The sequence below is a fragment of the Teleopsis dalmanni genome, chromosome 2, assembly GCF_002237135.1.
Source record: "Teleopsis dalmanni isolate 2A chromosome 2, ASM223713v2, whole genome shotgun sequence".
Lineage (NCBI taxonomy): Eukaryota > Metazoa > Arthropoda > Insecta > Diptera > Diopsidae > Teleopsis > Teleopsis dalmanni.
The window spans coordinates 55714407-55726805 of NC_051847.1; the positions used below are offsets into that span (position 1 = coordinate 55714407).

Sequence of the window (12399 nt, forward strand, 5' to 3'; positions counted from 1 at the left end):
CAATATTTTTTGATGAAATTTGTATGATATTAATTAAATATTAAGTTGATATTATTAAATAATTGCTTAGTAATATATTTTTTAACATTTGTCATCTTTATTTTTTTTTTCAAATGACTGTTTTAAGGGTAATAATAATATTCATATATGATTGAATTGCCTTGTTCGAAGAATAAGGCGATTTTTATGATTTTTTTTGTAATTGAAAGTTTGTTTTATTATCTTTAAAGGCTTTTATGTGCATTGTGATTCTTGTAATAATATTTTTTTTTAATTAATGTTTTTTAAAAGGATAGATAGTCGCTTTTTTATTGTTTAATTCATTAATTTGCAACAAATACATAAATTCCATAAAGCGAATACGAACGGTAGATGGTGCTTGCAGATAAGCTTTCTAAAAATAGTGTTAAGCGCATTTTTTAATATTACTTACAATATATGTATATAATATATCATTTAATAGAATTATGAAAATAAGTTTAAATAAAATTTTTTTATTAAAAACGTATTAAAAAATAAACATGATATATGAAATATATGATATATGAAAATGAATTTTTTTTTAATTAATTAATTAATTAATTTATTGGTTTTTTTTTTCCAGCTCTAGGTTTTGTTTTTGGATGCGTCGCATTTGGAAATCTGCAATTAATAAAAATATATATGTAAATATCATACTTATGTTTAAATAAATAAGCGTATAAATACTTACAATGATTGTTCTTTTTCTTTTCGGAATTCTGAAAAATTAAAAAAAAAATTATTAATTTATTTGAAAATTTTAATAAAAATTGTTTAAATTACATTTTTTTCTTTGTTTTCTTTCTCCCGACGACGGTTTTCCTCCAGCCGACGGCGATTTTCTTCCTGCCGACGGCTATTTTCCTCCTGCCGCCGGCGGTTTTCTTCCTGCCGGCGGCGGTTTTCATCCTGCCGCCGGAGGTTTTTTTCGCGTCGTCGGCGGTTTTCTTCCCGTCGTCGGACACTTTCCTGGTGCCGCTGGTAGTTTCCTGCTGGTCGGCGGTTTCGTTGCTGCTGTTGACGCTGGGGTTGCTGAAGAAAGAGACAAAAAATGTTATTTTAATATTGCATTTAATATAAATCATAATATAATATATATATATTTTAAATTATTTACATACATTTTTACCGTCAACCAGCAGCCCAATCAATACGCCAGTTAATATATCCCGATTCTGAAAGTAAAGCATTAAAAATTTAATATTTATATTTTTAATATTATTATTATAATATTATTATTTTTAATATTATTAGTTGTATAAATTACAAATTTTTAAATATATTTTATTAATTTAATTTCATAATACTTACCATTGCTTCAACCTTCGCACACACTTAGTATGAAACATAAACGCAACTGAATGTTGCATTTGCATTTTGCTTATTTCATTTTCGTAAACAAAAATAATTGCTTGAAAATAGTCCAGCATTTTCAAACCCTGAAATTTATCACACATAAAACGAAAACAAACACTAGATGGTGTTGGCTGTTAAACCCTAATTAGTTGCTGTATGACTCAATTTATTTATTGATCAAATGCAAATTTTTTAAAAATCATTATAAAAAAACTGTGCATACGATTATTATGAATTTTGAAATATTGAAAGAAAAATCCTTCGTCTTTATATAGACATATAGGTTATCCCGATCGGGGTTTTGCACGGTAAGATATTTGATTGCAAAAAATTATAACCTCAAAAAAAAAATTCCAATATTTTTTGATGAAATTCTTTTGATATGAATTATATACTAAATTGATATTATTAAATAATTGTTCAGTCATATATTTTTTAACATTTGTCATCTTTATTTTTTTTTCAAATGATTGTTTTAAGAGAAATAATAATTTTTATATATGATTGAATTGCCTTGTTCGAAGAATAATTCGATTTTTATGATTTTTTTTGTAATTGAAAGTTTGTTTTATTATCTTTAAAGGCTTTTATGTGCATTATGATTCTTGTAATAATATTTTTTTTTAATTAATGTTTTTTAAAAGGATAGATAGTCGCTTTTTTATTGTTTAATTAATTAATTTGCAACAAATACATAAATTCCATAAAGCGAATACGAACGGTAGATGGTGCTTGCAGACAAGCCCATATAATTTGCTGGACTCCGCATTCGGCGCTATGACTCAATTTATTTATTGATCAAATGAAAATTTTTTAAAAATCATTATAAAAAAAACTGTGCATACGATTATTATGAATTTTGAAATATTGAAAGAAAACTCCTTCGTCTTTATATAGACATATAGGTTATCCCAATCGGGGTTTTGCACGGTAAGATATTTGATTGCAAAAAATTATAACCTCAAAAAAAACATTCCAATATTTTTTGATGAAATTTGTATGATATGAATTAAATATTAAGTTGATATTATTAAATAATTATTCAGTCATATATTTTTTAATATTTGTCATCTTTATTTTTTTTTTCAAATGACTGTTTTAAGGGTAATAATAATATTCATATATGATTGAATTGCCTTGTTCGAAGAATAAGGCGATTTTTATGATTTTTTTTGTAATTGAAAGTTTGTTTTATTATCTTTAAAGGCTTTTATGTGCATTGTGATTCTTGTAATAATATTTTTTTTTAATTAATGTTTTTTAAAAGGATAGATAGTCGCTTTTTTTATTGTTTAATTCATTAATTTGCAACAAATACATAAATTCCATAAAGCGAATACGAACGGTAGATGGTGCTTGCAGATAAGCTTTCTAAAAATAGTGTTAAGCGCATTTTTTAATATTACTTACAATATATGTATATAATGTTTATAATTAATTAATTAATTTATTGGTTTTTTTCCAGCTCTAGGTTTTGTTTTTGGAGGCTGCGTCGCATTTGGAAATCTGCAATTAATAAAGATGTATATGTAAATATTATACTAATATTTAAATAAATAAGCGTATAAATATTTACAATGATTGTTCTTTTTCTTTTCGGAATTCTGAAAAATTAAAAAAAAAATTATTAATTTATTTGAAAATTTTAATAAAAATGGTTTAAATTACATTTTTTTCTTTCTTTTCTTTGAATTAAATATTAAGTTGATATTATTAAATAATTGCTTAGTAATATATTTTTTAACATTTGTCATCTATCTTTTCTTCTCAAATGATTGTTTTAAGAGAAATAATAATTTTCATATTTGATTGAATTGCCTTGTTCGAAGAATAATGCGATTTTTCTGATTTTTTTTGTAATTTAAAGTTTGTTTTGTTATCTTTAAAGGCTTTTATGTGCATTGTGATTCTTGTAATAATATTTTTTTTAAATTAATGTTTTTTAAACGGATAGATAGTCGCTTTTTTTATTGTTTAATTCATTTATTCACAACATATGCATTAAGCAAATACAAACACCATATCTTATTTGGCTTCGAATTATAGATGGCAGTAAGCCTCCTGCTTTGCTTCTGGGCCGTATATGGCGCTGTGGAGGTTCACGTTTTTTATCAATTAATTGGATTTTTGATAAAAAATGAACCATTTTTGAAAAAATAATATGGAAAAACTGTGCATACGATTTTCTTGATTTTGACTATTTTGGAAAGGTGATATATTTGTCTTTAAAGGAAAAATATCTTTATTGCCATCGGGCTTCTGCACGCTATGATATATATGTTAGAGTAAAATAAGGTAGAAAAAAAGGTTATTTTTTATCATATTTGTATGATAAATGTAAAATAATCGATTGACGATTTAAAATTGTATTTCGTGATGTGTTTCTGATCATTTTACGTTTTCACTTTTTTTCTATGTGTGATCTGGAGGGAGATAAGAGATTGCTTTTTGACATGTTTTTGTGCAAATTCCACGCATACGATTTTTCTGATTTTTACTTTATTTGAAAGCCTGATTTATTGCCTTTCAAATGCATGTGCGTGCAAGTCCATCGAACTCTTAGTTGTTTTTTAATAATTTTTTAAGTAAAAAAAGTCAGTTTTTTTAAAAAATTTGGTTTTTTTATTTTGTGAATATCTCAGCTATTGAGCAACATTCAGTTATGAGGTATATACCAAATGAAAGATTATTGAATTTTCTTTCTAAATCATATTTCTTATTTCTTGAGAAAGCTTTAATTTAGCTAATATTGACAAATTAGTAAACTTAGAAAAATTTCGTGTTCCAATTCCGGTTTGGACCTCCCAGCATCGTTGCTATCTTGGCACTAGCGCTCTTTAAACATGTTTTCATGGAACAACTTTGCGTAAAGTCTGGTAAGAACACCACTGCAAATTTAAATTCAAACCAAACCAGCTGATTCACACATCAATACGAATTTTACTTGATACTTGATATTTACTTGATATAAAATGTACAAGTAAAGTCTGTGTAGCATTTTCAATTTTCGACAGGGATTTTACGCTCTGGTTTACTCGAAAATTTGCTGGTGAAACGCACTTGTGTATATACAGAGTTACTTAAAGTTACTACAAGTAACTCATGGAACAGATATAAAATGTCTTACAAATGTAGTAGTTTCATATATGTATATATATATATATTTTATGCGCAACTAGGATTTACTAGCTACTACAATAAGACGTCGGAATTTTGTAGATGTCGCTATTCTTAGTAACTTTATCCAATACGTTATATACCATTATAACCAGGTTCTCGATATATTTGGCTTTAAAGTTGTCAATTTTTTATATATATTACAGAAACAATAACTACAAATGCATTTACCGGATTCTGGGAGAGCAGAAACGCCACCTAGTGACATCTAGCATATAAAATTTTTGCAATGATTATACAAATGACAATAACTATTTATTCATTTAAAAATTTATGTCAACATATAATTGATACAGAAAAATTTGCTACAAAAACTCAACGTCAAATTACTCTACGATATTTTTTTTAATTTATTAAAACTACTTACATTACCTTAGAGTGGAAGGATAATGTTCACAATCACAAATTTATCTGCCATCTTTTGAATTATCCTTAGGATTTAATATATACAGAATTTAATTACAACTATCATCTCTATTAAGCCATTAAGTTTAGCTCAACTTACATCCTAAACGGGTTTCGATTGCTACAATATGAAACCTTACGTCAAATTACCTCCTACAAAATTTTCTCAAAATATGCTTCAACTACTCCCAATAGAAGGTTAATGATCACGATCACAAATCCAGCTATCAATCTTTTTAGTGATTCTTGAGGATTTATTAATTACACCTTTTATCTAGAATCTCTATTTAGTCATGGCTAAGATATCCCAATCATAGGGATATCGCATGCAATCTGATATCTTAAAGTACCATGTGAGCTATCAAAACATTGTACTTTAAGAAGACGTACGGAACATTTGAATAGTCTTAACATACCGCTGGCAACATTTAAAAAGTTATTAAAATATTTTTATATAGAACAGTTAAACATGTAATGAGGTCAAGTTTTTGGAATTAAATTAAGAAATATCGTACAGTCCTATATTGAATCTGCTAAATAGTTATTGGCAGTGGGTTGTCATTGTTGTAATCCAAGAGGACTTATAAAGCAGGAAACAATAAAGGATGTGTAGTAAAAGAAATAAAGTTCTATGGGTTTCTGTTATTACTTGTATAAACTCATAAAACACAAAACAGCAAATAAGACGAATACATCATTTTGAATGGACTGATAAGAAAGAAAAAAAATGCAAATAAAGAATTATGTGGATGGGGATATATAAGGGTGTGGATGAGTCTTCCCTGAGTCAATAGAAAAAGTAATGACCGACCTTAAAAGGAGCAGAGCTGCAGTTAGCTCTATATTGGGAATTGCTGTATTTATACGTAATGGCAATTAAGTATTACATACGTAATATGTAAGTGTTGTATGCCATTGAGGACTCAGAATATGAAATGCACGTTATATTTGTTAAAGATTTAATGTTTGACTAATATTTTGTATTGCATGTAACCAATGTTTTTAGAAGAGAATATAGCGAATCATTGCTATATTACTCGTCAATGATTTCTAAGTACATATTTAACTCATTAGGAAATAATTGGTAAGCTAGATGAAAGGAATTTTTTCAAATATAGTGTTTCAATGTCATAAATGAATAAATTTCCATTAAAATTTAAACAAATTCACTTAAAAAACTATTTTATTAATATGTTTTACTTAATTAAACATGAATTTATACAATTAATTAATTTATAACTTTACTTAATAGATTTATGTATTAGTTTCCTTATTCTTATATATTTGTACAAAATCATTTTGAATATTTATATGAAATTAATTGTATGAATGAAATAAATGTTTAATTATATAAAAATTTTATGAATAGAAATTATTTTTTTAATATTATTATATTAAAATATAATGTATTTCACATATTAATATTATATGAATTTTTCTCTTTTTTAAATATTTAATATTTACAGTTTAGTGGATATAAATTATAAATTCAGTTGGAATTTATTTTTTTAATGAATTTATTTAATATGTTTAACATTTAAAAGTAATGTACAAGAAAATAATGAAATAATTTTTTTTAAATGATAATATTAGGCATTTTAAATTACTAAGAGTAATTTTAATTAATAACTTTAAAAATAGTTCTGGTTTACAAAATGCGTGATTGTATTTATTTTAATATTAGAAGTGTTTATAAGTAAACAATTATTACTAATATATTTTGGATATAATAACACTTTAACAACATCACTCTAATTCATAAAATCAAAATTTTTTTGATAACAATATATTCAATTTATTTAATTATTATTATTATTGTTTATAAAATTTTTATTATCGAATTTGTATAAAAAAATAGATAAAAATATAATTTTACTTTTACCCGAGTTTTGTTATGTATATACAAAAATCCTTTCAGATTATGCACAAATATTGTGTTTCCTATCAGCGTACACCAGGTTGAAGAAATGCTTCTTGCTCGAAGCATGCATATTCGATACTTATTGAGATACGGAATGTAAAAGCAAAGTTTTTTCCTAAAAAACTATAATATATTAAGAAATGTTGATTCTTTTAGTCGTTTAAATATTCTTTATTTTGATAACTGAAATATTTTCGTATTTAAAAAGTTTGTGATGGTTCAAATTTGATTATTTTTTTGGAACATTTCCTAACATTTTTTTGGAAAAACTAACTTGTTCTAAATTTTTTGCAAACCTTTTATATAATCGAATATGATACACGAATATCAATACGTTATTGTGTAAAAATCAATTTGCACTAAAAAAATTTTATTCATAAATCGCTTTTAAGTATTGTCGTTTGTAAACGCATAAGTTTCTTAATGTGTGTTAATAATACTAATTAAATTTGAACAAAAAATTGATATATGAATTAAGCTACTTAAATAAACTGCCGTATATTCAAATGAATGAAGGTCTTTTGACACTTTGTCTCTTAGTAAATATTGAAAATGGATAACCCTTTCTATGGGTCATTTTATATAGACAGTCGTATGAGGACTGGACACGTCAATTTTATGCTGTTTTTGTACATGATCAAAAGGCATGTTATACAGAAAATCATATATTCTTCTATTTAAAGAATTTCACGTTTCACGTAACTATAACTGTTAAATTATGTTATATCATAACTATGGTATTTTTTTAGGAAACACAATATATGTATATACTTCATATATATTCAAAAAAATTGACATACTACAAACTTTATTTGTATGGAGTTTACAATTTATACTCAGTTCACATTAAACACTCCAATGGGTGCTTTTCTCTTTACTTATTTTGATTTAGTTAATTAATATCGGGATTGGGTCAAAAATGTGTGAATAAAATAAAATAACTATTTGGTGTCGGCATTAAATTTCCAACTAGACAACCAACTAGAAATCATTCAGAATAAAATTCAATTAATAATATAACTTACAGTATTAATAAATTGCATGATGTTATAAAAATTCTAATGTATGCTATTTTTGATTTCGCTGATTTGATAAAAACGCTAAATGTCCTTTTGGACATTTATTGGCATAATGACCCTTATTGCCACATTTATAGCAAGTAACCTCTTCAATAGGTTTAGATATTTTCAATGTCATAATAGAATGCCCAGTATTAACGTTTTCTTCTCCTTCATCTTTATCGTTATTAAAATCTCTGTTAGTTAAATTTTGAAGATTTCCTACATATTGTTTTGCACTTGTGTTGTGTTTAAATTGTCTATCCTCATCTTGTACTTTTCGGCACATGGAAGCTTTGTGACCCAACTCACCACATAGATGACAAATCGGAGTCTTTTTTTGCATTTGTTCCTTTGCAATATCAGCAAGTGGAGGTATTTCAAATGTAGGATGCACATATTTACAATTCCATCCATTAAAACAAAACCCAGCTAAGTAATTAATACAAAGCACTCTTCTTACATGTCGATGACGACAATTTGGACCATGCCTGCAAAAACCACGATCGTACCATGGACAATCTTTTACTTTGCTTTCAGGATCAATATGCAGAAATGGACATTCCTTGTTATGACAAGCATTGAATCGAGAATAAAAGTAGCACTCTGGCATTTTCTTCATATCGTATTCATGTAAAAATTCACACTGATCGCCTTTTTTGCAAAGTCCTCTGAGCCAGTGCTTACATACTATTGTTCTGTCGCCACGTATATGACGAAATGGACATGCAGAGCCTTTATCACATTCTAAACCAGTTTTGTCCAGAAATTGACAAACGGCAGCCATGGATTCTATATACATTATAAATTTAGGTATTTAATAAAATGAATTTATTATTTAAAAATAAAAAACGTCACTCACTGTCCATGCCACCAAACGGTAGAAGAAGGGCGCCACATTGATTCATAAGATCCTTTTCTATTTTAAAATTTATATTATTTACATTTGCTAAAATTACATCCATTTTTAATAAATATAATTATTGTTGTTATCCACCACTAAAATTAATTGCCGAAAAATTTAATCAACAATGTCAAACATTTATTGAACCGGTGAAACACTGAAACAAGTTGTTCACTTGAAACAAAGAATGATATAAATTAGTAAAAAAAAAATTTGATGTGATTAAAGTTCTTTGTATTCACAATGAACTAAAACAAAAAAGATATAATACTATAACTTTTGGCATTTTCATTTATGACCATGATAACAAAAACATGAATGAGAAATAAAATTAAAATAAAATTAATTTTATTAAAATTAAAATCGAAATAATGTGTTATTCATATGCGGTTGTGACTAAATCATAGCAGTGATGAAAATATCGTGTGAAAATGTATAGCCTGTTGACACAGTATACGTAATTTAAATCTAACTGTAATTTTATTAGATCGGAACAAGGTATACTTTGGTAGGAACATATTTTGTTTCAATTCATTTTATAAAAATTACTCACAAAGCGCTACCAAACTGTGCTATTGTGAATTACAAATTTAAATTCAATTTGATTTTGCACAAACTACAATGCTATTAGTCGTAATTTTATCTTTCAGAGTAGCAAAAAAATACTCTCAATTTATGAAAGCAAAAATGTGAAGCAACAATAATGCTCTTAAAATCTTCAGAGTTGGGTTCAACTTACAAAAAATTTTAAATCTTAAGTTTTATTGAAGCTAAATTCAACAATTAGTCTATTGTAAATGCTCAATGGAGGTATGTTGAAAAATTCCAATCATACTTTAAAAACATATGAGCATTACATTTAAATACATAAATAAATTAATTAATTTAAGTCTATAAGATAAAATGCTAACCATTACCCTTCTAATATTTATTTTGTTTTCTTTTATTTAAATTAATTTGCATTTAGTGTTTAAAACTTTTATATATCGTATTGTACACATCACAACAAAAAATATGTCAAAAAAAGCATTTTAAATGTTTTAAAAATGATGGCAATTTGTTTCAACCGGACTTAATGCTGTTTTTTAACAACTTTGAAAGAAAAAATTACGGTTATTTTGGTTTTCGGATTTTTGTATATGATCGCAATTTTTTCTTGATTTTGTTACGATATTTTCTATATCACTTTATCAACGAATATTCTATATATATTTGATTTTCTTTATATAAATAAAGAAAATGTTAAAATTACAATCAGAAAACTTTATATTGAACACAGTCGGTTTAAAGTTTTGAGCTTAAACGATCGGTAGATTAAAATCTGAACTTTATATAAAATTTAAAAATTTGATATTTTTAATACGGATTACTTTCGTATTCGACGTATTAAGTCACCTTCTCGAATTTAAATAGATTTTAATTAATCTGTAAAACTAATTTAATTTATCAGTTTAATTTTAAATGAAGTGTCGTAAGAATAGAGGGAAGTTTAGTTTTACAAATTGGATACTTACTTATGTGTGATTCATTACGTTAATTAATAGATATTTTTTGGATTTAAATATGTGTAACGTATTTATATAACATTATTAAAATCGTTTTCTTCATTCTTTTCAAAAATTTAAATACCTCATCTTTTATAAATAAAAACTGATATTGAACTTTAAACGTTCCTTCATTAAAATTTTAATAATGAAGAGGAATGGTAAAGAATGCGATGGTATTAACCAAAATAAATGTGCTGTTTTAATTCAGTGTGACAAAACTGTTTGCAACTGTGTCGTAAGGCAATTTAATTCTTTTCCTAATAATTAATTGTTAATGTATACTTTCCGCAATAATCCTAAATTTTATACATTTTCCTTTTTAATTACAGATGGAATTTGTACTACCCAAAATGAAAACGAGATTTAGCTTTTGTGGTTTTATAATCACAAAGTTTATAAATATTTGAAATAATTCCACAATAGTAACAGTTTAAGATTACTAAGTTTTGTTTTATTTCATAAAAATAGTAAAAATTAATAAAGCTGATTAAAAAATACTATAATTTTAATTAAAAAAACCAAAAGACAATCTTATATTATAGTAACAAGTCCAAACAGTATCATTTACTGCATCGAATTTCTAACATCGGTATATATTAATTATATCGCTGATTATTTGATTTAAACTCGATATTAGTTAAAAATAAATCATCAATATTTCAGTGAACTATTTAATTAAGAACTAGTTTGCGTTTTTTGAATAAAGCTTTGGTGAAGTTGCTGCGAGATTTCCTTCTGGTATTGTTGGCGGTGATGGATTTATTCCAACTTTCTCTTGTGTTTGATCCGGCATTACTTTGTCAACAACATGCTTGATAATTAAACCATCTGCACCCAAATAACATATTGAAAATCCATCATACCAAGACTCTTGTTCTTCAAACATTTGCTTAAACTGCCAAAGTTTATATTTCCAAAAGTTAAACATTACTTTTAAACCAGAAATACCACGTACACGCCAACGTATTTTAATGGTATAGTCTTCTGTATGTTTAGTTATTTTTAGTACTTCGAATTTCACATATGCGTATTTTAAATGCCCAACTGTACGCAACAGAGCAATTTGTTTTACATAATGGTAAAGACCGACAGTATGTTTACCGGTTATATTATTCTGAAATATAAGATTTGGACTATATATTGAGTAATCATGTGGCTGTATAAACAATTTTGGTAAATTGTGTTCTAAATTTCGATATACGCGTTCGAGGTCTTCATGTTTGGGTGTCTCACGTTTTTCTGTAGAATAACAGCGACATACAGATGAAATTACATCAAGCTTCTTATTCTCAGATTTTAAGTCATTGTTGGATATACTTCGGAATGTGGTTATGGCACATCTGTTTGTTGCATATGTCGATGGTGTGATGTCGCCGAATACAACTAAACTTGTACCAAGTCTTAGTTGATTTAGGCGAAGTTGTCGCCAAAGACTTAATGCTGCCATTTTCTCACAGCGACCTATATAAATAAATGTTTTTAACTTTATTGAAAAATTACACAACAACTTATACCTCCGTAAAAGTTGTAAAGCAAACCGTTCACATTTTTTTAATACACTAAGAATATTTGACTTTTCATTTCTTGCGTTGCCATATTAGAATACTTTCATAAAATTTTGACACATTTACTGAAAATATAGTGGAAGTGACAGTTTTTATAAACATTTACTTTTGAATGTCATCTGCTCTTAAATTACATGCTCGTATAGATATTCGCATAAACATTTTAATAATTTTGTTTATACATAATTATATATATTTATAATTATATATATATAATTATTTTTCGCTGAAAAAGTTATATTATACAATTACATAGGTCTAGGTCTTCTTTAAAGAGATGTACTATTTAATTATATTTAACCTCATGACGATATAAGGAAACACATATATGATGTGATAAGGTACTGGGTATGTCATGGTCACAAATTGTGGCCATGTTTTCGAATATCCTATGTTCCTTTTTATGTCAGTTTTTGAAATGAAATTTATGTAAATTCACACTACT

At 26.2% G+C, this 12399-nt stretch overlaps 3 protein-coding genes across 3 annotated transcripts; all 3 read right to left on the reverse strand.

The window, feature by feature from the left end:
* Positions 1 to 583: 583 nt before the first annotated feature.
* On the reverse strand, positions 584 to 1378 carry LOC119674596 (vicilin-like seed storage protein At2g18540). Its single transcript, XM_038085741.1, has 5 exons — positions 1333 to 1378; positions 1143 to 1196; positions 805 to 1053; positions 713 to 740; positions 584 to 642 (listed from the first exon to the last, which is right to left on the reverse strand). The coding sequence occupies exons 1-5, from the start codon at positions 1333 to 1335 to the stop codon at positions 584 to 586; spliced, it is 393 nt and encodes a 130-aa protein (XP_037941669.1). The 5' UTR covers positions 1336 to 1378.
* A 5431-nt stretch (positions 1379 to 6809) lies between these two features.
* Positions 6810 to 9019, reverse strand: LOC119683889 (cleavage and polyadenylation specificity factor subunit 4). The gene is made up of 3 exons (XM_038097761.1): positions 8801 to 9019; positions 7906 to 8730; positions 6810 to 6995 (listed from the first exon to the last, which is right to left on the reverse strand). The coding sequence occupies exons 1-2, from the start codon at positions 8901 to 8903 to the stop codon at positions 7949 to 7951; spliced, it is 885 nt and encodes a 294-aa protein (XP_037953689.1). The 5' UTR covers positions 8904 to 9019; the 3' UTR covers positions 6810 to 6995; positions 7906 to 7948.
* Positions 9020 to 10880: 1861 nt separating this feature from the next.
* LOC119684043 (uncharacterized protein C6orf136 homolog) lies at positions 10881 to 12013 on the reverse strand. Its single transcript, XM_038097983.1, has 2 exons — positions 11904 to 12013; positions 10881 to 11850 (listed from the first exon to the last, which is right to left on the reverse strand). Exon 2 carries the CDS (start codon positions 11834 to 11836, stop codon positions 11072 to 11074), a length of 765 nt encoding a protein of 254 aa, XP_037953911.1. The 5' UTR covers positions 11837 to 11850; positions 11904 to 12013; the 3' UTR covers positions 10881 to 11071.
* Between the last annotated feature and the right edge of the window lie 386 nt (positions 12014 to 12399).

Bases quoted from the DNA above. Each gene is read 5' to 3' on its own strand.
- LOC119674596 (XM_038085741.1), bottom strand. The intron at 1,054-1,142 runs GTATGTAAATAA...CTCTTTCTTCAG, and splicing joins TGCTGGTTGACGGTAAAAAT to CAACCCCAGCGTCAACAGCA. The intron at 741-804 runs GTAATTTAAACA...TTAATTTTTCAG, and splicing joins AAGAAAACAAAGAAAAAAAT to AATTCCGAAAAGAAAAAGAA.
- LOC119683889 (XM_038097761.1), bottom strand. From the start codon at position 8,903: ATGGATGTAATTTTAGCAAATGTAAATAATATAAATTTTAAAATAGAA. The intron at 8,731-8,800 runs GTGAGTGACGTT...TAATGTATATAG, and splicing joins ACCGTTTGGTGGCATGGACA to AATCCATGGCTGCCGTTTGT.
- LOC119684043 (XM_038097983.1), bottom strand. From the start codon at position 11,836: ATGGCAGCATTAAGTCTTTGGCGACAACTTCGCCTAAATCAACTAAGA.